The sequence below is a fragment of the Primulina eburnea genome, chromosome 6 (assembly GCF_022965805.1).
Source record: "Primulina eburnea isolate SZY01 chromosome 6, ASM2296580v1, whole genome shotgun sequence".
Lineage (NCBI taxonomy): Eukaryota > Viridiplantae > Streptophyta > Magnoliopsida > Lamiales > Gesneriaceae > Primulina > Primulina eburnea.
In genome coordinates this window covers 32752829-32777966 of record NC_133106.1, presented here as the reverse complement: position 1 = coordinate 32777966, position 25138 = coordinate 32752829, and the positions used below count along the sequence as shown (strand labels likewise).

The 25138-nt window shown below is 33.3% G+C and overlaps 3 protein-coding genes across 5 annotated transcripts; 1 reads left to right on the top strand and 2 right to left on the bottom strand.

Moving 5' to 3' along the window:
• The first annotated feature begins 242 nt into the window (after nucleotides 1-242).
• LOC140834402 (uncharacterized) lies at nucleotides 243-3973 on the top strand. Its single transcript, XM_073199258.1, has 3 exons — nucleotides 243-890; nucleotides 2221-2636; nucleotides 2814-3973. Exons 1-3 carry the CDS (start codon nucleotides 440-442, stop codon nucleotides 3747-3749), a joined length of 1803 nt encoding a protein of 600 aa, XP_073055359.1. The 5' UTR covers nucleotides 243-439; the 3' UTR covers nucleotides 3750-3973.
• Nucleotides 3974-4380: 407 nt separating this feature from the next.
• Nucleotides 4381-7685, bottom strand: LOC140834405 (carotenoid 9,10(9',10')-cleavage dioxygenase-like). 2 transcript variants are annotated; one of them, XM_073199261.1, is made up of 12 exons: nucleotides 7493-7685; nucleotides 7185-7325; nucleotides 6981-7086; nucleotides 6384-6646; nucleotides 6121-6300; nucleotides 5959-6037; nucleotides 5796-5877; nucleotides 5658-5720; nucleotides 5387-5525; nucleotides 4989-5286; nucleotides 4692-4909; nucleotides 4381-4614 (listed from the first exon to the last, which is right to left on the bottom strand). In XM_073199261.1, exons 1-12 carry the CDS (start codon nucleotides 7607-7609, stop codon nucleotides 4501-4503), a joined length of 1800 nt encoding a protein of 599 aa, XP_073055362.1. In that variant the 5' UTR covers nucleotides 7610-7685; the 3' UTR covers nucleotides 4381-4500. The 2 variants fall into 2 exon arrangements, with proteins under 2 accessions (XP_073055362.1, XP_073055363.1); XM_073199262.1 differs by having other exon boundaries at nucleotides 5832-5877.
• A 1799-nt stretch (nucleotides 7686-9484) lies between these two features.
• Nucleotides 9485-16423, bottom strand: LOC140834401 (carotenoid 9,10(9',10')-cleavage dioxygenase 1-like). Of its 2 annotated transcripts, none has more exons than XM_073199256.1 (12): nucleotides 16216-16423; nucleotides 15489-15623; nucleotides 15282-15387; nucleotides 12754-13214; nucleotides 12033-12111; nucleotides 11820-11901; nucleotides 11542-11604; nucleotides 11301-11439; nucleotides 10504-10828; nucleotides 10363-10427; nucleotides 10122-10289; nucleotides 9485-9744 (listed from the first exon to the last, which is right to left on the bottom strand). In XM_073199256.1, the coding sequence occupies exons 1-12, from the start codon at nucleotides 16405-16407 to the stop codon at nucleotides 9628-9630; spliced, it is 1932 nt and encodes a 643-aa protein (XP_073055357.1). In that variant the 5' UTR covers nucleotides 16408-16423; the 3' UTR covers nucleotides 9485-9627. The 2 variants fall into 2 exon arrangements, with proteins under 2 accessions (XP_073055357.1, XP_073055358.1); XM_073199257.1 differs by having other exon boundaries at nucleotides 15489-15608; nucleotides 16216-16421.
• Nucleotides 16424-25138: the final 8715 nt, after the last annotated feature.

Sequence of the window (25138 nt, the reverse complement as noted above, 5' to 3'; positions counted from 1 at the left end):
TGTACGTACCAAACATTTAATATAGTTGATAGAAATATGAGAGAAAAAGATTCCCGATTTTTATTAATACATCGAATATTCATCCCATTGTCAAGGCTGGTGGCTACACCCCGATTGACAACGACACCACCAACTTGTATATGGAGAAAAGTTCCAATATGCCTTGCGAAAAAAAAAACCCTTTCACACTGAAAATCAGCCAAAAAAAAAGACAAAATTTAAACTTAAAATCCAACTTTTTGAACATATTAACAAGAAATTAAAAAAAGACTTTTGTGTTGAGTTTCCGACACAACTTCTTTCACGAACTTTCCTAGTTGTCACTGGTCATTGAAAAAAATTAATACATGTCTTCAAAAGCCAGGAAATAGAATGCAATAAGCTCTAAAGAATTTTCATCAGGCCATTGCCAAAGCTCCTGAAATTCATATAATTTTTCATGGATCGTTGGCTTCAGGAATCAGTAACGAAGGGTGACGTTTCCACGCTCAGAGAACGAATTGAACAAGATGAAACAATCGTCAGGCAAACAGTCCCCGGATCCCTGAACACAATCTTGCACCTATCCGCAAGATTCGGATACGTGGAATATGCAAAAGAGGTACTAAATCGGTGCCCTGATATGGTTTCCATGGAAAATGCAGACCTGGAGACTCCTCTCCATGAAGCATGCAGACAAGGGCACCTGGAAATTGTGAAACTGATCCTAGAAACCGATCCATGGATTGTTTATAAAGTGAATTCCCGAATGGAGAGTGTGTTTTTCGCGGCATGTGAAAAGGGAAAGATTGACATAGTTAAGCATTTTCCGAATTCTCCCCAACTTCTGATGCTGGAAATGGACATGGATACTAATTCTCTGCATGTTGTTGCTTCATCTGGATTTACAGGTAACCTGTAGGTGAAGTTTAATTAAGCTTAATTGAAGAAAAGTAGACGTTCAAATGTTCGAACATGATTTAGTTTTTGTTTAAATGCGTCTTATTAGTTAATTTTTGTAGATTATTATGCATCCATTGACTTGGACTAGAGCCAATGATTGGATTTGTGTGGCTGAAATTAATCACTTCTATAACTGAGAAATCATGTTGACCGAATCATCAAGAAGTTCAATTATCATTTTTCGGTTAATTTTCAGCATTTTTGGGTCAAATTTGTGAATAAATTGTAATAAAATAAATTATATTTCTTAAAGTTATAATATATTTCTATGAAATAATTTTTTTTAAAAAATATTATTAAAAATAATGTAAATATTCACACAGTAAAATATCCTATAATGTTTCTTTTTCTCTATTTGTAAAACTTATTTTTCTAATTTATTCTAATATGGATTAAATCATATTAGGTTCACTTTTTGTCACCTCTATTTGTAAAACTTATTTTTCTGATTTCTTCTAACTCCAAGATGCAGAATGGATTCCCGGCAATTTTTGATTACTTTTGTTTGTGATCGGCATCCGATATCACTACCCCACAATCCGGAACCGGACAAATAAAGTCGGTAACATTTAAAATAGTTTCATCGGGGCCGAATTTGGATTGACTTGACTTTTCATATTCATTATTATTATTATTATTATTATTGGTATATATATTTTTAATGAAACTAAATAACACTATACAAAATACGACACAAACCAATAAATTTTCAAGAATATAATAACTAAATACGTTTATTTTTTCAAGTACACAAACCTATATTTATATACTTAAACAATATAAAACATGAAAGACAGATTTCCAATGAATCCATTTTCGGTTAACTTGGGGGAAACAAGCGTTCAATTAGAAATCAAAACAAGATTTTTAGGTTTGTTTTGAATTTTTGGATGATCGAGTTTAAGATTTGTATTTTTTTTCAAGTTAAAATGTTAATTTGTGTAAAAAAAATTAAATTTTAAAGAGATATAAAATACATACAAGTATCATAACATTTAACATTAGAATATATAACATTGTAATTTAAGTACAAAAGCATAAATCTACAAAAAATAAAGGAAAATAAATAGATATAAGAAAATGATAAAAGCCAGTTACTGCAATTATCCTATTTTATGTGATAACCAAACGCACAGCATTTTTCTTGCGACAAAAAAATGTTATATATATGTTGCAAATACATTTTTCGATTTAGTTGATTTTAAACCAATTTAAATGGCGGGTTTTTTTTTCCCTCGTGCTCATGTTTTCTTACGAAAATTCGTGTTAATTGTTCAGAAATAGTGAAGGAAATCCTGAAGGCCTGCCCGGATTTGGCCTGGAAGAAGAACTCGCACGGGTGCACGCCGCTGCATCTGTCGTGCAGCAAGGGGCACTTACAGATCACAAGAGAATTCCTGCAGCTGGATTCTGATCTCTGCTTAGTACAAGACATCCAGGGCCGGACGCCCCTTCATTGGGCTGTAATCCGAGGGAGAATGAACGTGATCGTCGAGATTCTTTCGCTCAATCTTGAATATACTGAGATGACAACACATAGTGGGGAATCCATTCTGCATCTTGGAGTTAAGAACAATCAGTACGAGGTTGTTAAGTACTTGACAGAAACACTCAGCATGAGTAGACTTCTGAACCTGCCAGATTCTGATGGGAATACTGTTCTGCACTTGGCTACCGCGGGAAAACTCACTGCTGTAAGACCCTTTTCTCCTTTTTTGTGTACACTTTTTGGTATTCGAATAAAGATTTTAACTCGAGGCTCATTACAAAACGAGAGAAGTTCTCTGTTTTTCTTTTGCTGCCTTGTACTTGAAAGTTTGCTATCTGAAGCCTTGATAATAAAGCTTTTTGTTGGTTAAATTTAATTTCAGATGGTCACACACCTGCTAAAAATTGGTGTCGACGTAAATGCCCTAAACGGAAAGGGATATACGGCTCTAGATGTCATTGAAGCTGATGCGAGCCATTCCGGTTTGCTGGCTATTGTACCAGCACTGATAGAAGCTGGAGCTAAGAGATGTGACCAATTGTCTCCTGGTTCGATTAACATCCAACAAGTTGCGGAATCCTCGATGATAAATGTAGATGAAAGAACTAGTCGGCATAAAACAATGTCTTGGCCTAACAAAAGTCCAGAATATCAATCCCCACGCCACCATCAGCACAGGCCGAGCCGCCAACGGAGAAAAAAGTTGGACCTACAGAACGAGGGCGTAAGAAATGCCCGAAAAACTATCACCATTGTAGCGGTTTTGATTGCAACCGTGACGTTCGCAGCGGGGATTAACCCTCCTGGTGGATTCGACCAACGAACAGGGATCACGTTAAGAGGAAACCGAGCTGGTTTTAAGGTCTTTCTCGCGTGTAATATTGTGGCCCTGTTCCTTTCGCTTGGAGTTGTCAACGTTCTTGTGAGCATCATCCCCTTCACCCGAAAAAACATGATGCAACTACTCAGTGTGACACACAAGATTATGTGGGCGAGTTCCATTTTTATGATAGCAGCATATATAGCTGCCGTTTGGACGACCATGCCGGAGGGAAGGGGGCCACAATGGGTATTGGTGGAACTGATTTTTTTTGGAGGAGGATCAACGGTTGTGCTGTTTGTTGGACTTTGTTTCCTGCTGGCACGACATTGGCATAATAAGTACAAATGGAGGAAATTTAATCAGAAAAAGACGAAAGATGAAAGCCCAAAGAGTAGTACAAGTCGAGTTGAAGAACTGAGAACGATGAAAAATGGGAGGTATAGCAGTAGTAATTCAGATGTCGATAGCTCTGATCAAGGCTACCATTTATACTAGATAATAAGATTCAAAACACAATAATTTAAAGAGGAGAATTGGTGTAGAATAACGAGCAAGCAGCTATTGAGAGCGTATGGAGAGTTTATTCCGTAGAAATAAGTTCTCTATGTCATTAGATGATCGTTAGCAACTTTTGTCGGGGGGTTAATTGATTCGGTTTAGGCCAAATTATTCGCAGTTCCTATTGCATTCTTGATTAGTATGTGCTGTAGATCTCGGTACCCTGTTTAATGAATATAGTGTCTTCTAGATACATCTTAGAGTCGACGTATGAATCATATATGTAACTCTCCTAGGGAGACACAGGAAATGGTAAAAAAAATATAAGCCGACAGCTTATCTCACAGGATACTTGCATATGGACAAGTTATGACAGATGCAGCTATTGCTTTCAATAAAAATATAATTGTACTTTACCAGAACAAAGTCTATTAGTCAAGAAAAATGTTGAATCTGAGTTGTTTTTAACTTTTGCACGAAATTATATCCAAGACTCGAATTTCAGCTTTCCTATAGTTTTAAGATAAAAGTTAAAAAATGCTGTCATATCCAACTTGCATCAAGTATTTGTATAACCTAGTATCTGGGAGTCGAAATTCTATGATTTACAATGGATTTAGAATTTATATTGGTGGATTGAATCAATAAGAATATCATAAAAGAATTATTCGCAATCTTATGTAACGATTATTTACAATGGATAATTTAGAATTTAACAATGAAGGGTTTCCTTCAGGTGATATGGTGATTATCGTGAGCATATAGGCACAAAAGTTCCATGGAATCCATAAGGAACTCTTCTTGGAAGAGAGATCTTCGCAACAGGTTCTTCGGAGAATTTCTTTGCATCAACTATATATACCTTTACAAAATCAACTAACTGATTAAAGGGAAGAATATTCACTCAAAGCTCAGAAATTATTGATGAAAGAGCTTTACTTGAGACGTATCAGTAGTTTCGTCGTGCACGTATGAAATTATCCAGCCATCATCCTCTGCAAGACCACCAGATTTGGCCACAAAAGCAGCTCCGGAGCAAAATGTGTTATCTGGGAACTTGTGATATTCGACTTCTACAAATCCCTCATGCTGATTCGAAAGTTCAAGTTTCCTATCCTTGAAATTAAGCTTTGCTAGTGCTCCATACTTTGCCATGCCTGAGAACAAATATTACAAACCAATGAATGTTATAGTATTCTCGAAAAGGAGAAATTTATAAAAAGAACTTTCTGTTACCTGATATGGAGCTAGCATTTGAGTCGACCACTTGTGTGTATCCAAACTCATTTTTGATACCGATGAATTTTTCATTTATAGTAGGAAAATCCATAGAATATTCAGTTCCTGTGAGATTCCTCTCTGTCACTTCTCCAGTTATCATATCTAGCCTCCATTCATAAACTCTGGAGAAAAACGATTCACCTTCTGATCGTTCTATCTGCTTAAAACCTTTGGAAAACCACACAAATTTGTTCAAGCCGAAGTCAGGACCTGGTATGATCGAAGTGGAAGCTCTACAGGCCAAAACAACAACCTGTTTCCCGAATATATAAAAAAATATAGACCTTGTTATTTGATCCCGAAAATCGAGAAAATGTGTAAAGTTCTACGTGTGATTAAGTATGGCTGATTACTTCATCACCACGCTCATAACAATTGACAATGTGAAACGTGCAGCTTGGTTCAACTTTGAACCACTGCACAGATTCTGAATCTCCATAACGTGGCATGACTCCAATCTGTGCATATCCTTCTTTTTCGTATTTTATCAACCTAAATATACACCAAAATTTAGAACAAAAGGTAGCATAAAGATATTAAAAAGGCCTTGGATTCGCTGTATTTGAACTGTGAATAATGTAAGAAGAAATATTTTTTGGCGACCAAACTGAAGAAAACACCTACGGTCCTCCAGTCATTAGGCGATTTAAGTCTATGGTCAGAGGAAAATCCATGATCACATTATACCTGAAGAAATTATAAATGCAAAGCATCAATTCAATTTCTAGTGATGATGAAGATTTTCGGGCAAATAAGTATTACTTTTTCGTTATGCCTATTTCGTGGCAAAGGCAACACCTTTTCAGCTTTAGATCCACCTTGTGAAGTAATCTCTTTCCATCAGCTGAATGGAAGAAAATTCTTTATGTAAATTTCATTAACTAGACACGAGCGGTACGAGGATTCCGGCTTCTGGTATTCATACCTGAAACCACTCCAAGTTCAAAGTGTGGTTTTTTTGGATGGATTCCCATTACAACAAGCTCTCCTGTATCTGGAGCTTTCTGTGTCACCAAAAGTTGGTTCAGACCCATAAAAAGAAGTCATAAAAGATTTCTTAATGCTCGGTAATGGGTTAAGGAGCTACCTTAGGGTGACTAGTGAATGGCCTGTTCCAACTTCCATTGATGTCCCAATTTCCTTTAGTTTCCAGTGTTAAAGGATCAATTTCTTGAGGTATATGATTCTCAGAAACAGAGTACACCTTCCCCGAATGCTCAAATACATTGGTGTTGCTCAGATATTTATCAACCAAGCCAAACCTCAACTAGCAAGGACGATCAAAGAGCAAAAGTAAGCTGGGGAAAATAAGAAATTTCGCTACAATTTTTTTTTACATGATTGGCCTACCCAATTCAATAGATAAGCTGATAATACTGCAGCAGAATCCCCTTCTATAGCAGGAAGAAATAATGGTTTTCTTGTTTTCATTTCCAGCTTGAATGTGTCCGTATAAACATGCCTGTTATTGTAAGATATGTTCCATCTGCCATTGATGCTGTCTTTAAATACATGCAAGGCATGGAGCATTCCCTCTCCTTCTATCCACGTGTGACTCGATTTTCCGAAAATAGAATTAGTAAATTTTAAACCGCCAAATAAAGGATTTGGTCCTGAAATGAAAAACGCCATTAGTATAAAAGGACAAGGAAAAAATAATAACAATACAAGTTAATAAACCATGTTTTTAACAACCTGACAGGCCGATGTGAACTATTCTTTTGTTTTGGATCTTATGATAAGTTTATTCTATTTCAAACAAAAATGAATTTCTATAGTTTTGTCTGATTTAAAAAGGGTCATTGATTTCCCCAAAGATCATCCAAATTATAACTAGTTCTTGGCATCATCAACGAAAAAAGATGATGCCTCCAAATAACATTCAAAAAACAGCTGCAAGAATCCAATCTAACGTTTTCGTGTCAAACAAAACTTGGATAAGGTTACCGTTTCTGATGTAAACACCCTCGGTAAAATCATCCGGTATCGTCCCGGTAAGCGCGTCAGTCACCTGTTCTGCCGTTCCTATCTCTTCAACAGGAGCAAAATTACTCTGTAAATAAATAGAAAATTTGTCTCTTTTACCATAAACCCAAAAAAATGGAAAAAAAATCCTTCGAGTTCTTGGATTTTGCATGATTTGTCAAGTACCTGAGACGGCAACAAGGGCTGATCGACAAACTCAAACGCTAAATCAACAAAGCCATCCAACAGCCTCAGTGAAACTTCCTTCACACTTCTCTCAACAATATGGAAAACGGGATTTCGTTGTAACGCTTTCAAGATTAATGTCTGTTAAAAAATACAAATTTACATATCATATAAAAATTGTCAGGTGAGTGGAACATATCAACATATCAAAATTGTATATATATATATATATATAATTCTAAACGTCGTGCTAAGATTGCTATGTGACACAAAATTCTGTTTCAAGTAAACAGGTATGGTTTTGTCACCTTAAAGCCGAGAGAACATGAGAGTGAAGCTCCGGAATGGGCATCATATTTTGGAGAAAGTGAAGGCCTGTGCAAAGAACAGCTCACTTGAAATGCATATCTTGAAGCAACCACCATTGTTTTGTCAATTTTAATTGAACAATGAAGCTGTGTTCTCCCTTAAATGTGAAGAAACTTCTAAACGAAATTTTCAAAGGATTTGGCTATTGAACTCTCAAGCCTCAAGTGCATTTATTTATCATATATATTATGCCAAAGTAAAGATGCTTGCAGTGTCTTTTGGCTTTTAGGGGTCATTTATGAGTAATAAATTTATTTTTTCGTTCAAATTTTAAACTAATAAATTATAATCAATTTTTTATAGAGTTATTTAACTTTGATCAACTATTTTTTTATATTGAAAAATAAATGAGATTCTATAATTTATTTTTTTTAAAAAAAACAAAGCTTAAAAAATTGCCCTAAAAGAGACAAATAAATATTTTTCCATACCGCCTTCCAATTCAAACCACTCTCTTTAATTCTACATTTAATTATTTAATTTAATTTTTATCTAAATTTGCTAAATAATTTTTTTAGAGATTTTATACAAAATGTAAATCGTCCATCTTTATTAAAACAAAACATTCAATTTCGTATCTCTCTTTTCTATACGTTTACAACTCAAACTCTTTGAAAACCACAATTAATCCAAGGACTTATAATCAAAATTGCAAAAACATAATAAATTGAAAGAAGTCAAAAAGCCAAGCGCTAACCAGACAATTAAGCAACGAAATAATATATTAATGCTTATTAAATGCTTACATCGTAAATATTTTAGATTGGTTCCATAAAAAAATAATTAATTGTTGTAATGTTAGACCAGCGTCAAATTCTTGTAGGCATCTATTATTTCTCAATAGGGAATCTTTTTGTTCCATATCAATCTGTAAGAGACAAAATTCACATATAAACTCCCTCAATGTCTCTGTATTGGTGGGAGTAGGTCAACACTTAATTAATGGATCATGAATTCGATTTCTCTCGTTCAATGTCAGACCTGAGATTTTCGAGGTCTAAGACAAAAAAAAAAGTGTAGTGTCCTTAAAATTTGATATTCATATAGTTTTTCATCGATAAATATGATAATATAAATACCATGAATTCTATAAATCAGAAGATAGACAAAATATATCATCTAAAACAATATGTCATAAGTAAATACTAATAAAGTCAAGATCATCCGGACAAAATATGAAATTCATGTTTCAAATTAGTACATAGTCACTTGAATATTGCTCGTTTTGCAATTTTGGAAGCGGGAGTAGTTGAATAAGATTGCTTAATGAATTTTCTCAACCATTTTTTTTCTTGATTGATCGGTAACATAGTTCGTCTATTCAGTCTTTCTTGTAATATAGTTGATCGTATATGAGTTTCGAACAACTTCAACTTGAAAAAATTTCTTTCAAAAAATGCAACTTTGATGGATCGCAAAAATTATGCAGCGAAATGATGGAAAATCGTCTGAAACTGATCGATATACCTAGAAACAGAGCGATAACGAGCTTGATCATCGTAAAATAGTGAACAATTTGTGTTTTAGAAGTAAATCATGAGAGAGGTATTCAGATTGATTATCAGTTCTTGCTAAATGTTTACGAGTCACACTAAAAAGGATAAATAAACGGTTGTGAGACTTCAAGCTTTCATCATGTGTCACTACCCATTAATCATTCTTTATTGGATGAACTCATGGGTTAATTATATTATTCTATAATACTTTTTTGAAAAAAATTATTGGTGCCTCCAAAATTTAGGGATCCAAGACGCTTGCCACAGATTTTATAATACATGTCCAGGTTTGTCTCTACCAACACTTTTTCCGACAAATCTGTCGCATAAAGTTTTCTCAATGCAGATTACTTTACTAGTGTGGTTGCATGTTATTATGTTAGTTCGAGCGTTCATCTAATGCATACAAGATAATAACGGTGGTGATTTTCATCGTAACCGAAATATGCATGTTCAATGATCACCATAGTAATTTACGAGCTCCTCTTACATTATAGTTTATGCATTGACAAAAGAGAGAGTTCAGAGAATTTGTATGCACAATAATTAAAATTTCATGTGTGGTGCTAATTTGTTTTTCAGACGGGCTGAATTGCTGGTAGGAAAGCTCCATGAAATCCATATGGCACCCTGCAAGGTAATGTTATTTTTGCAACTGGCTCACTTGTGAAATTTTTTGCATCGATAATGTACACCTGAAAATTAAATTGAAAAAAAAATATTAATTTAAAAACTCGCAATATAGATACAAGACCGATTAACATTTAAAATAAAAGACAATAAGATTATATTTTATTCCATGGACCAACCTAATTATACTTAAAAACTAAAAATTATATATTTAATCATCAAAATTGTTCTGTTTTTCGCTTAAATCTTCTCACTGATAAAATTCGGGTCATAACGATATATCAACACTCCAATGAAATAGGAGCATATGCTAACGAAAAACAAAGTTACAGAACTAAGCTCCATTAACAAGTTAGGAAACAATTTTTTTAAAAAAAACACGACTAACTTATAGGATTTGATTTGACATTTTTTCTTTAAAAATTATTATGTAGTCATGCACCTCAGATATATCGGTGTCTTCGTTATGCACAAAAGTGATGAGCCAGCCATCGTCTTCTTCAACTGTGCCCGCGCCTAGTTTGGCTATGAAGGCGGATCCACTGCAGAAGGTGTTTTCTGGAAACATGTGGTACTCTGCCTTTATATATTCTTCTCCTTTTTGCTCGGCCTATTTGGAAAACTTATTTAAAAATTCCAGGAACTGGAGAAATCAAACATCTAAAAAAACCGATATAATTTACCTCAAAAGGGCCGAGATTTTTCTCTTCAAAAGACAATTTGGCCAACCCTCCATACTTGGCAATTGCTGCAACAAAAATCATGTTATTTTTTGAAAAAAAAATTAAAATATTACATACTTTAGAAACTTGTGTACAGTGTACCTGAAGCAGCGCTAGCAGTCGAATGGACAACTTGTGTGTACCCGTATTTATTGTTGATCCCTGTAAATTTGTCGTTGATAAATGGAAAATCCATGGAGAACTGAGGCTCAACAAGATATCTTTGTTTTACTTCTCCTGTCTTGGTGTTCAATCTCCATTCATAAGGCCGACCGACGAGAAATCCAAATTCCTCTTCCTTTCCGTCGTCTTTTTTCTCAGTGGAATTTTCGAGCTTAAATCCCCTGGAAAACCAGTCGGATTTGTCCATGCCCAAATCAGGGCCTGGAATTATAGAATCCTGAGCTCTGCATCCCATCACAATCACCTGTTTTTTCAAACTCAATCAATCCGTGTCTTCTATTTGATAACGCAGCGCGATGCATATTTATTAACTATGCGAATTGAATTACTCCAAGGTTATTTATCCGACAGATATGAGACAATTAACATACATCTATCACGGAGACAATTAACATACATCTATCACGCACAGGAATGAACATTCGGAGCATGGAGTTTACGAATGACCCAATTAATTATAGGCAGAACATGTAGTCTAATTATAGGCAATCCAACACATAACTGTGGAACCTGAGCTCTGATAGACTGATATCATGTTAAGATTGGAACTTAAGATTGTCCAAACCCATATATACAACTTCAAAATTATTTATCCAACCGATGTGAGACAATTAACATGTAGCGATATTTAACCATGCAGGAAATCTTTCAATTCTTTTTTCTTTCTTTTTTTTCCCATGAAAAACATAAAATCTACATAAATTATATAAAAATACCTCATCACCTTCCTCGTAACAGTTGATGATGTGAAACATAGAACATGGTTCCACCTCAAACCAACGAACCGAATCGGCATCCCCGTAACGAGGCATTACTCCAATCCTTGCAAATTTGTCTTTTTCAAATTTTATGATCCTACATAATTTAAATGCATTCCCGAAAAAATTAGGTTCCGGAGTGATTCATTTAATTAATTAAAAGCTGAACTATGTATAAATATAAATCAAGATCACTTACGATCCTCCGATAAAGAGTCGGTTTAAGTCTATAATCGTGGGAAAATCCAAAATGACATTGTACCTGGGAAAAAAAATGGATGAACGATGTACAAATATAATCAACCTCGTAATATTATTAATTTTGTGATCTCCACGGATCAATTTCTTGCAATACAAAACGTGGATCCGGAAATTCAGATCAAATATAAAACTTGAAAAAATTATTATTCAAGTTCACTATTATCTTACTAAGAGTCCAAGATTTGATAGAAATAGATGTATACACAATATTATTACATCTGAGTAACCCCAATGTCATGGATTAGTGTGCACCTTTGAAATTTGAGATCAACTTTATGATTGAGCTTTTTCCCATCAGCTGAAATGTTTTTAAATTAAAAAATTATATGTTAGTTCAATTTCAATTAATAATGAATTCGAATATCATGTAAAGAAGGAGCCAAAAAAGATTTTTTTTTTAAAAAAAGAAGATAAATCATATATATATACCTGAGATTACACCTAGTTTAAAATAAGGTTCCTCGGCATCAATCCCGAATGTCACAAGCTCCCGTGTCCCTGGGGCTCTCTGTCACCAAGTTTTATTTTACATCAAATATCTAATTATTTGAATCTTTTAGTCGTCTCACGTATATTCAAAGTGGTTTGAATCTACGAGCTCGAACTTGAAAATGAATTTATATATACTCTATAGCTGTCTATATCAAAATGAATTTGTCACAATAATTGTCTGATCTTATAAATGCCTTCGCGGGAATCCATTAATTTTGATCAAGACATTTTTTTTATGTGATCTGCTTCCAATGCCAATAAAAAATAACTCATCCACTAGTATTTAACATCCAAAAAATGGCAAAATAAAATGCGAAACACGTGTGGGTTCGGGGAAAGGATCCCCCGAATATGTCGAATACTATATGAAATAGGTGGCGTAACTGAAAATATAGCTAAAAAGGCTATTTATCAAGGTTCTTATTTGAGTTCAAGCTCAAAACTTGAAAAATAAAGTAATTTGAGCCTGGGTTCAGCTAGAACGACAATTTGTCTTGATTGGTTCAAATTTAATTATGGAGCTATATATCTTAAAGAAATATTGCGTGTTCAAGTTATGACTCATTATGCTCGTGAGCTTGATTAGATCATTAAATTAAATTAATTTGGGTTTGAAATTGGCTCAAATATATAATGTTCGAAAAGAGTCAAAACATACCTTTGGATGACTTGTGAAGGTTCTATTCCAAGCATCTTTAACAACGTCCCAAGTCCCCAACGTTTGCAACGTGTTAATATCAATTTCTAGAGGCCCGAATAAATCAGTTTCGGTGATGGAATAGTACTTCCCAGCGTGCTCGAAAACATTAGTGTTGCTGAAGTTCCTGACACCGGAGCCAAACCTAATCGAGTTCAGAAGGGAACAAGCCAACACAGCGGTCGAATCCCCTTCGACGGATGGGAGAAACGCAGGCTTCTGCTTCTGCTGCTGGTTCTGTCTTTCTAATCTTAACGAGTCTGTCTCGATGTATTTGTTGTTATATATGGTAAGCCAGGTGCCATCCCTTTGTTTTTTGAAGTATAAAGCATGGACCATCCCTTCTCCTTCTACCCATATATTGCTTGATTTCCCGAAAATGGAGGATGTGGATTTTAGTCCTCCATGAATGGGGTTTGAACCTGCATGCATGTCATATATTAAAAATAGTAATATAAGTTGACTTTCTTTGACTGTTATTCTTAATAAGTTGATTTTTTTTTTTAGGTTTTTAGTTTTCTTTATCGAAACAACGACATTACAATAGACATATACGAGATAAATATATAATGTTGTCTTAGCAATTTCCGAGTTCCAGGTCAGAGAAAAAAAGAAAAAAAGACATACTTATTGTACTAAGACCAATCTTTAAATTTGACTACTTTGGCGACGTTTGATTTGGAGGATAAAATAAACTAATGATTAATATGTAAATGATAAAGAAAATGATTGTTATAGAAATGTAATATATGGTGTAAAATAGTATTTTGTTTGTTAAGATTTTTAAGTGTGGGATAATTTTGAATGTTTTGATGATAGTACTAAATTGCCCTTTACTATTTTTTTTTCTTTCTTCCACTCCGGCGGCGGCGGCGGTCGGAAGCCACGGCGGTCGACCGGAAGCGGAGGTGGATGCCGGTAACGGCGGCGGTGGTCGGCGGTTGCCGTGGCGGTGGCCGGCGGCCGACGGAGGTGGTCGGCGGTGGTCGGCCTTTGGCGGGGTTTCCGGTGGGCGGTCGATGGAAAGAAGTAGTGGTGAGTTTGAATTTAGAAGAAGAGTAAAATTGGAAAAATATGATGTATTAAGAGTTAGATAAATAATCCTAGGACGTGAGTATGTATTATTTTAACCTACCTAATATAACCTAATCAATTATATGAGAGATTAGCTTGGTTAGAAAAAAACGAACCAAACAAGTGATTAGATAGGTTTAAAAAAAATAAACCTACCTAATACTGCAAACCAAATGCAGCGTTATAGTAAAACAAATACAAAACAGACAAGAATAAAGTACATGATAATTATTGCAATTTTCCGTAGTGTCTTTTATATAAGATAAAACATTTCTAATTACTGCCTATGATTATTTTATTAAAATATTGTATCACAATCGATATTTTTTTTAGAATGCATGAGCTCAAAGATGATTATTTTGCTTACTTTGTTAGATATTTTAACATTTTTCCAGGAAAAATGTGACCACTGGCCGGGTCACTTTTTAATTACTAATTATTATTATTAAATGAACCACTTCAAAAATAAAACAATAATTTGTTCAATGAATTGAATTTTTCTAGATAATATGGATATTGATATTGTCTCATCAACTATTAGTTTCGTACGAGACGGTTTTTTATTCGTGAGACATGTCAATCATGTCGATATTTACAATAAAATTAATATTTTTGACATAAATTATATTTTCATGGATGACGACCTGAAATGAAAATTAATTCTTGGATTCCAAGATATATTTTATTGCTTAAATTATCTTTTCTTTATTGATACTAGTTTGTTAAATAATGGATTGAAATTAAAATTTTGCCTTTCTAGACTTTTATAGAGATTAACATTCAGTTGTGATTTGATATACTTAAAAATGTTTATTTCCTTATAAAATCTATCTTACCATGATTGGTAGGAATCTAGTCAAAAAAACAATTCTATGGAAAATCATGCCTATAAATATAAAGATCATATGCTACGCGAAAGAGCGGAGAGATAGAGATAAATATTCTGAGATAAAATAATCAAGTCGTAGGATGTGACCATTTGAAGATTTCTATTATTTACAACTGTGTTCTCGTTGTTAGAGACATACGAAGAAAACACTTGATTAAGATTTCGTTTTGTTGCTCGAGTTTTTGGCATATGGTTTTTAAATTGTTTACTTATTTTATTGTTATTTAGAATATAATTTGATTTCTTAACTTTTTAATTAAGATATTTTTTTAATAAAATCATTAGTATTATTGCGTGATGGAATAGTTTTCACTTTTAACCAACTACAAGAAACACGATTAAGTATTTTTTCACGTGTGTGCCCCTATGGCCCTATCTGTCCCTTTCATCAGAAGTGTAGAGAAATATCCAAACGTTGAAAATGGACAAAAAAAAAAAAAAAATAGAAGTGAGTATTTATGCGTCCTAAATTGAGAACAACAGCAGTCTAAATCCAATCCCGGGATGAATTAATAATTATAATTACCGTTTCTGATATAAACACCCTCAGTAAAATCATCCGGGATCGTCCCGGAAACTGCGCCGACCACTTCGACAGCGGCTCCGATCTCTTCCACTGGAGCAAAATTACTCTGGCCAGAGAAAATATGTGTTTACGTAAAACAATTTGTATTTCTTACGTGTATATTTTCTTATTTCTTGAATTAATTTGCATGATCCATAAAGCTAGCACCTGAGATGGGAGTAATGGCTGATCAACAAACTGGAAAGTTAAATCAACAAATGCGTCCAACAACTTCAGTGAAGCTTCCTTGACAGTTCGTCCAAGATTATGGATAATGGGAAACCGCTTCTGTTGAGTAAAACTCTTTCAAGATTGTCAGTTCAAGATTGCAAATTTACATATCAGCTAAATCAATGTATAAATCCAATCATAATTAATTTATGTGGAAATTCTATGTATTATCCTTGTGAAATTTCGTGTTCGTTGATCACCCTTATGAAATGTTTTTGAGCTGATAAACCACATTGTGATTCCAGATCACATCATTCCCTCTATGTTTTGTATTACACGCGCTGATAGTTGCAAATATCCATTTTTTTTTAAGAAAAAAATGTCTAAATTAATACTCTTAAAATGTGGTACGTGACAAAATTCATTTAAGTAGGGGAAATTTCGCCATTGAGATAGTTTATTTGATTAAATCATTAAATTATGATTTATGATGCTTGTGCTACATATTTGGAATCACATAGGATTGTCAACTCAGCAAACAAGGAATTTCGCTTTCGCAGAAGTAGTATATGTAAATTTTTAATTTCCCTTAAATTATTCCCGAAACACAGGTCCAAACTTCAGTACAGTCAACAAAATAAATTTTAAAAAAATCAGATTCTAAATGCAGTGCGTGGGATTGATCTCTCGGTCACAATATTAAATATGGTATGGTTTAGTTTACCTTCAAACTGAGAGGTGATGTGAATGAAACTTTGGAATGGACAGCATATTTTGGAGAAAGCGGAGGAGGCCTCTGCAAGGAGCAACTCACTTGAATCACGGAGGAGTTTGAAGCAATCATTTCTTTTTTCTTTTTTCTTTTTTCTTTTGTGGATATATAGAAAGGTGAATGAAATGTGAGGATTGATTGCATATAATAATATTTAATAAAAATAAATGAAAGTAAATATAGTTGGTGGGTTTGTTTTAGCTTGTCATCTCTGACTCTGAATGTTGTAGAACATCCAATGGAAAAAAAAAACGTTTTTTCCACCATATTGATGCCACTTTCCTGAAATGGCAAATATTCTTTTTAGCTTGGCCGCCACTGCGTGGGGTAGAAAACCCAATACGGAAAATGCTCATTTAACACTCTTCTGTGTTGGTTTGGGGTATATTATGTTTAACATAATGTGTATAAAAAGTTGTGTGTATCAGATTTTACGATGACTTTGGGCAAAATAATCACTATAAAACCAATTTCAGTTTACAAAATTCCACAGTACTAGTGATTTTAACGAAAATCAATTTTCTAACACGTTGAAAAAACAAATTGCTTTCTAAAACAAACAAACAAACTAAAACGTAATCAAGAAAGCAAAAACAAGGTTCCGAAAACTGGAGCAACAAATATACGATCTTTAGCCAACACGTCCACACGTATTGTCTGCAGATATCTTCAACAATCACGGCAACATGTGAAACAACACTCTTCAAAACAACAACTTCCTTGTAAATAATTTTTCTCTGAATTTTACGACGTGCAAGAGTGCAAAAACGAGCTGCCACCAAAAGTGAAATCAATAGCCTAAAAGTCAAGGGCCAAAGTCTTTTTCCATAATTTGTTTATCTTATTTATAGTTTCCTTCTCTCTTATAGTTTATCTCCAAAAAAATCTTCCAAAATATTAAAACAAGAGTTTTATTAAAAATAAAATCTTTTTAAACAATGATACTATATCATAAAATCCTTACAATAAATAGCACATATCTAGAAAATCAAAACTCTAAATTAAATATTTCATATAATCTTATTAATAAGAAAAATATATTTAGAGAAAAGATCATCTCAAGAAATAAATTATATATTGGAAATCAATATTATTTTTCATTTCACTCAGAATTGTCAAGTTGGGTCTTATGATTGTGACTTTGTTCTTTTTGTCTCTTTCAATGGTTATAGCCCAATGTCATTGCTTGTCCCAATAAAATAAAATTTAAGGGAAATTTTTTTGTCAAGTAATTTATTATTTTTGGGTTTCACTTCACTAATTTTTTTTATTTCGGTGCATTATCTTTTAATTTACAATTATTTTGATCTATTAGCTTCTGGAGTGGACAATTTTAGCTGAAAACAAATATGATGCGAATGAAAAACTGAGGACTTTTATTGCATTTACGTTACATTTCACAAATTTTCATAAATTATCATTTCTTTTAGCTTTTGACCAAGACCTATCGATCCATCAATTTCTTTGGACAAGTGACGGAACTAAGAATATGAATTTACTCGAGTTAGAATTTTAAACTATACAAATTTTTAATATTTTAAATTAATGTATTCGAATTAAAATTATAATAATACAAAATTATAAAAAATTTACATATAAAAAAAAAATTAGACACGAGGGTGTCGTTGCCTGTTGGCTCCGCCACTGCTTTGGTCCCATATTATCCAGCCTCAGAAGTTACGAGTTGATCAAATGAAGCCACAAAATAATTGAAATCAACGTAAGCCACAAAAATAAAATCGAAACCCTACATTTGAAATGCAGCCCCCCTCTGCCAAAAAATCGAAAACATTTTTTTTTTTTTTGAAATAAGTCGGAGATATCCATTAAATCATTTCCAAAGAGTCTGCTAATATAATATTCATAAAGGTTGATGAAAACATACAATTAAACCATTCCCCAATAACATCATTCTTAATAGCTTCCGTTGCTAGATGATGAGCTGCTTTGTTTGACTGATCTTCTCGCATGTCGAAGTGATATAAACTCTGAAGAGTCCAAACAAGATCTGATTTCTGTAATGATCCACCCATCTGAGCCACGATCTTCACCAGGTTTAGTTACTGTCTGAACCGCCTGGATTAAATCTGAAAAAATGCAAACATTCCTGAAACTATTACGTCGACAAAAGTCTATTCCTTCTCGAATAGCCATCAAATCCGCCCCCTTCACTGAACTCGAAGGTCTAATAAGGCAAGCCTTTGCTCCCACGACACCCCAGCCGAATTCCGTAAAACCACCCCAACACTGAATTTATTCCTGATTTCACAACAACCAGCATCAACATCCAATCGCAACTGATTTTGTAACGGTGGATACCACACATGGTCTGGAGCCAAGGATCCATCCAACTGTGAATACCTATCCAATATACTTGCGCATCGATATACATCCAACAATTGAACTGCCCAATCAATTCTCAACTCTTTTTGTAGTCCAGTAGCAGAATGATTAATCTTAGGTATAGTTTGATACCGATAAATAATCATCATCCGGTACCTTTTTAAAAAGCCCATGATAATATTATGGGCCCAATCAATTCTCATACATCTTATTTATCCTTAACTTATCCTTATATTATATATCACATGTTTATTCTATCATGTGTACGAAACTATGCCTTAGGCATAGTTTGGTACATGGGATAAGGGAGTGATTGATAAATAATCTTCCTTATCATATGTTTGGTATATTTTTAAAAAGCTCATGATAATATCATGGCCCTTGATAAATAATTTTTTTGAATGATAAAATATCCCTTCTATTAGGTGTGATAGTTTTAATTTAAGGATAAAATATACTACAAGGTACAGTTTGGTACATAGGATATGATAAGTAAGGGATATATAGTATAAGGATAAATCAAGGATAAATATAATGAAAAGATAATATGTTGAATGTTTGGTATGATTTTAACAAGAGTGATTAAATTTATATATTGAATTGTAATGACAAAATTAACCATATCACAAAAACTTATATTTCATTGTTATCAAGATCTTGTAATTGCATATCTCAATTCTAAATCACGTGTATACACCAACAGCGGTAGACGCGACATCTCTTTCATTCAAAGAACATCTACCTAATCTACACCTTTCTAAGAGTTCATGTCATAATATCGCCGGACTTATCCTATCCTGTTCTATCTATTCCTTCCTCTTAGCTGCGTGGAATTTTGCCCACTCCTCTTTCAGGGTCTCCTTTACCGTCAGATTGTAGCACGAGCTGCAAGTTAGCTAAGCGATGGAGAGAAGAACCTATGATTAGCTTTTCGGGAAATTTCCAAACGTCAACGAAATCTTTCAATTTCTTATTTTGTGTATATACGATATATATATATATATATTAATTTATATATATATATACACACAAGCATATATATATATATATATATATATATATATATATATATATATATATATATATATATATATATATATATATACACACACGCATATTATATATCACGCATATTATATATATATAATATATACACACACACGCATATTATATACACACTCACACGCATATTATATATATCACGCATATTATATATATATATATAGACACACACACGCATATGATAAGGTTAATTTATACACACACACGCATATTATACACACACACACGCATATTATATACACAATCACACGCATATTATATATATCACGCATATTATATATATATATATATATATATATATATATATATATATATATATATATATATATATATATAGACACACACGCATATTATATATATACACACACACACATATATAAATATATATATACATACACACATGTATATATATTTGTGTGTGTATATATATGTATCTATATATTTGTATATATGTATGTATTTAATAAACATTTAATATTAATTTAAATACATTTAAATTGGGGGTAATTAAGTCATTTGTAATGTATTTTATCATTATATTAAAATTATCACACCTCTTACAAAGGATGTTTTATCCTTCTCAAAATTTATTTATCAAGGGTCCATGATAATATCATGGGCTTTTTAAAAATGTACCAAACATGGGATAAGGGGGATTACTTATCAATCTCACCCTTATTCCATGTACCAAACAATGCCCAAATGACTAAATTACCCTCAATTTATAAATGATTTTTTATAAATTTATGCTAGTATGTAGAAATTAAAATCAAATAAATATTTTTATTTATTTTTATATATTATATAAAATGATAATTATATAAATAGTTATTATAAATCTCAATAAAATTATTAGTATCACTCGATTAACCTTAAAAATTGATATTTGACTTGACTTAAAAAAATCAAAGGCTCAATTATCATATTATATAATATATAAAATTAGGTAAAAATAAATAAATCATGCAAGCACTATCGACGCATGAACAAATAAAAAATATGAAGTCAAGCAACAACTTTGAAATTATAAAATTTATTATGATAATGTTAATTTTGTCATTACAATCTAATATATAAATTTAATCACTCTCATTAAAATCATACCAAACAATAAATGTGATATCTTACATATTATTTATCCTTAACTTATCCTTATATTATATATCACATGTTTATCCTATCATGTGTACTAAACTATGCCTTAGTGTACAATAAATCAAAAGATCTCAGATTTTTCGGTCACACCAGATTTTTCTACTGTTTGGTTAGATTTTTCTCGCGAAAATTGATCACTCCGAGAGTAAATGGATAAAAATAGTCAATAATAATAATAATAATAATAATGAAATTAAAACTTTAGTGGACTGAAACACAAAAAATAGTAAAGTTCCGAGACTAAAAAAATCATTTTCTCTAACTTTAATTACTAATCATATCCATTATAAGTATGTCCAAATTAAAGATTAAAGTCCATTAAGCACGGCCAAGCCCGTAAAGCACTCCAAAAGCCCATAAATGAACAAATTTTATCAATTGCCAATTTAAGCTCTTTTGATTTGTTCTCTCTTTGGGATAGCGTCGACTTGAAGTATCAGAAAGTTTTGGTCGGGTTAATCTATGCGTCTCTGACATTTTGTGTGACGATCCGTTAACATTTTACGAACATCTGCACATCCGTACTCTACTATCCAACAAGTACATGGATCTTCCTAATTCAGGTAACATATTTATTTGACTACATCACTCTTATTGTCGTGAGCGCTATGGTTGTAACCTTGATGCCTTTCTTTTTGCCATAAAATATGATAGAAACGGTGTTCCTCGATTTATTAACTTAACATGCTATATATTACACCCCCCCACCCACACCCCCGCCCCCCTCGCGTAAAAGCCCGAGTTATAAATGACCCGATAAATTAAATGGATAACTTAAATTAGAACCAATATGCAGAATGCTTTCTTCAGCAGCCGAGCAGGGAGATGCCCGAGATATTTTCTCCCTGAGCAATCAGGAGCCTGGGCTCTCGTGCAAGCTCCCGTGAACTTTTACCCGGGCAACCTCGATAAGCGCACCACACTCAAGTGTATTAGTATGGACTACCTTAAGCATCAGAGTTGCTACGCCGGACACTACTCTGACGCCAATTCACGAGTTCATTTCATTGTCTGCAGGTTACAGTTGAGGCCATATTATAGAGACAAATATTTTATTTGGGAGACGGTCTCACGGATCGTATTTGTGAGACAGATCTTTTATTTGGGTCATCAATGAAAAAATATTATTTTTTATATTAAGAGCATTATTTTTTCTTGTAAATATGGGTAGGGTTGACCCGTCTCACAGATTAGGATCTGTGAGACGGTCTCACATGAGACCAACTCTAAAAAAAATAAAATGGTTTTCCATCAATTATCAGATGAAGAAGCCACACACTTGAGAGTGTTTAGAAATTGAACCAAACAGAATCAAACTGTAAAACCAAATCAAATCGCATGATTTGGATCGATTTTCAGTCGATCATGGATAGATTAATTTAATAATCATCGAATCGAAAAATTAGTTTGATTCAAGTTTTGGATAAAAATAAACCGTTCCATATAGATTATATTAATTTACAAAAATATGATTTTTTTTATTCAGTGTTATTTTTTTGGATATATAAATATTCTATTTGAAATACATTACCATATTACGAGGCTGTTTGATAAAACTGTCGCTAAAGTAACGATGTTTTTATAAATTTTGTGAAAGTGTCTCTAGATATAGCGTTTTTCACTGATTGTATTTTAGATATATTAAAAAAAATTGTATGTTCTGAGTACGGGGACCATTACCCTATATCAATTAATCTAGCAATTTGAAAACCTATAAGTTGGCATATCATTTATTAGATAGCATATTTATATACAATTATTAATTAATCTGCTACGTGAACTAATATCGTCTCACCAAATAAAATAGATAGATTGAGTTAGTAATTTCTCGATCTACTGACCCATATGAGAATTGGTTGTAAGATGAAACACATCATATCCAACGACGTCGATCTCGTCGTTGATTATCCCCGTTCTTTTCTCCAATTGTTTTTGTGTTGCTGTTCAACTAATCAGAATTGTCACAAGATTCACAACTGCTTGGACGAGAAAGCTAATGAATCACCATATTTCGATATTAACTCGAACTCAGACTAACATATTCTATACGATCCCGAACTCTACAAATATGCTGTATTTATTGAAGAATCGCAAGAGGATGTCATTTCATTTAATTGATTTAACTGAAAGTCAGAGTCATCTAAAATCACCCATCTTTGATTCAGGAGTGAGTACCGTCTCATGGATCATAATCTGTGTGACGGGTCAATCCTACCCATATTCAAAATAAAAAGTAATACTCTTAGCATAAAAAGTAATAGTTTTTCATGGGTGACCCAAATAAGAGATCCGTCTCACAAATACGACCCGTGAGACCGTCTCACACAAGTTTTTGCCTTGAATCACACTTCCAAAAAAAAAAAAAAATTAGCGACAGTCAAACCGTCGCTAAACCGTCGCTAAAAGTGTAAAGCGACGGTTTTAACGACGGTTTGAAAGTCCGACACAGAAGTGCGCGTCGCCTTCTCAAAGCGACGGTTTTTGAACACACGTCGCTTTATAGCGACGGTTTATTCAAAGAAGACCGTCGCTATTTAGCGACAGTTCTACAACACCGTCGCTAAAAAAAGCGACGGTTATTTGAACACGGTCGCTATAGAAAGCGACGGTTTTTACATTACCGTCGCTTAATATAGCGACCGTTATCACAACACCGTCGCTATAAAAAGCGACGGTTGGACAAAAACCGTCGCTATTTATGGCGACGGTATATGTAAAACCGTCGCTATATTAATCGGCGGTTTTTTAAAAAAACCGCTGCTTAATATAGCGACGGTATGTAACAAAAGTCCACCTGATGCACCGCGACGATAATAAATTTAAGCAAAAATTATTGTATTAAATTTACACAAATAAACTAATACGTAAAAATTAAATCATGTATTAAATTTTATGTACAAAAAAAAACTTTAAAACTTGATGTTGCTCGAAGATATAGCTGCTTCCACGTGACGCTGGAAAATCGCCCGCGTAGCAAATCTACAAAATAAATACGAAATAGTTAGTACAAAATAAAAAACCGAAACTTCGAAAAATTTAGAGAGTTTGGTTACTACCAGAGATAGGTGAAAATAGCTCAAGAAAATTGTTCGAGAACCTCGGTATAAATAGAATCATAGCGACGGTCTATGATAAAACCGTCGTCAGTAGGGACCGCTTTTGCAATAAACCGTCGCCGATCCGATCGGCGACGGTTTGCGACGGTTTATACTAAACCGTCGCTATATATATGAAGACGTTTGTAACTATCGACGTCTATCAAAACGCGTCGCAATATATTACGACGGTGTAATAAACCGTGGCTAAAAAAACGACGGTTTTTCAAAAAACCGTGGCTAAAAAGCGACGGTTGTGTTTAAACCGTGGCTTTAGAAACGACGGTTTTGTTTATACCGTCGCATGTTTATAGTAGCGACGGTTTATTTAAACCGTCGTAATATATTACGACGGTTTATTATAACTGTCGCAATATATTACGACGGTTTATAGTAAACCGTGGCTAAAAAAGCGACAGTATTTATGAAACCGTCGCTTTTTTTATTTAGCGACCGTTGTTTAAAAAACCGTCGCAATATAGCCACGGTGATAGAAAACCGTCGCAAAATTTGCGACGGTTTCAGTAAAAATCGTCGCTAAGCCTTCATAACACTGTCATATGAGGTGTGAAATTCACGTCGATTTGTAATTCATGTTTTCATTTTTATCAAATAAATTAAATTGAGTAATTTAGAATATTAATAATTATTTTCGTGTTTTAATTTAGTCCGAAACCATTTTTTAAAAACGAACTATTTCTTTTGTTGGAATTGAGATCGACGTAGATTAGTTTTGTTTGATTTTATTTATTGAATTTAATTTTTTTAAAATTACTTGCAAAAGTTATATGATACTGTCTCATTTGATTAATTTTGTGAGAAGAATCTCCTATCCAACCAAGTTCATGAAAAAGTATTTTCGGTCGATCGTTTCACATGTGACCTATTTGAGAGAAAAATGTATGGATTCAACTTCGATAATTTCAATGATAAACTCGTTGTTTATGCTTGGTCAACTAAATCGTTACTATGGACTGGTATTCGTGAAGTGTTTATTTCAAGTAACCAAATAATTATGATTTACTACGAAATTAATGCCATAAATTACTCAGCTAATTAGGAAACAAATTGACGTTAAAGCAAAACCCGTGAGAATACCAACAATCATATAATCTAACAATAGTAATTCTATCATTTACCAAATATTTGGAAATTGGTAGATTTCATAAATACAATTGCCTTGATATATTATATCATGTGAACGAAAGGAGAAGGCCAAA

Bases quoted from the DNA above. Each gene is read 5' to 3' on its own strand.
- LOC140834402 (XM_073199258.1), top strand. From the start codon at position 440: ATGGATCGTTGGCTTCAGGAATCAGTAACGAAGGGTGACGTTTCCACG. The intron at 891-2,220 runs GTAACCTGTAGG...TTAATTGTTCAG, and splicing joins TGCTTCATCTGGATTTACAG to AAATAGTGAAGGAAATCCTG. The intron at 2,637-2,813 runs GTAAGACCCTTT...ATTTAATTTCAG, and splicing joins CCGCGGGAAAACTCACTGCT to ATGGTCACACACCTGCTAAA.
- LOC140834405 (XM_073199261.1), bottom strand. From the start codon at position 7,609: ATGGTGGTTGCTTCAAGATATGCATTTCAAGTGAGCTGTTCTTTGCAC. The intron at 5,526-5,657 runs GTAGGTGTTTTC...GTGTATATTTAG, and splicing joins CGCCTAATGACTGGAGGACC to GTTGATAAAATACGAAAAAG. The intron at 4,615-4,691 runs GTAAAGCTCTTT...GATTTTGTAAAG, and splicing joins AAACTACTGATACGTCTCAA to GTATATATAGTTGATGCAAA.
- LOC140834401 (XM_073199256.1), bottom strand. From the start codon at position 16,407: ATGCAATCAATCCTCACATTTCATTCACCTTTCTATATATCCACAAAA. The intron at 15,388-15,488 runs GTGCTAGCTTTA...TTCTCTGGCCAG, and splicing joins AGCCATTACTCCCATCTCAG to AGTAATTTTGCTCCAGTGGA. The intron at 10,829-11,300 runs GTATTTTTATAT...TTGAAAAAACAG, and splicing joins GTTACGAGGAAGGTGATGAG to GTGATTGTGATGGGATGCAG.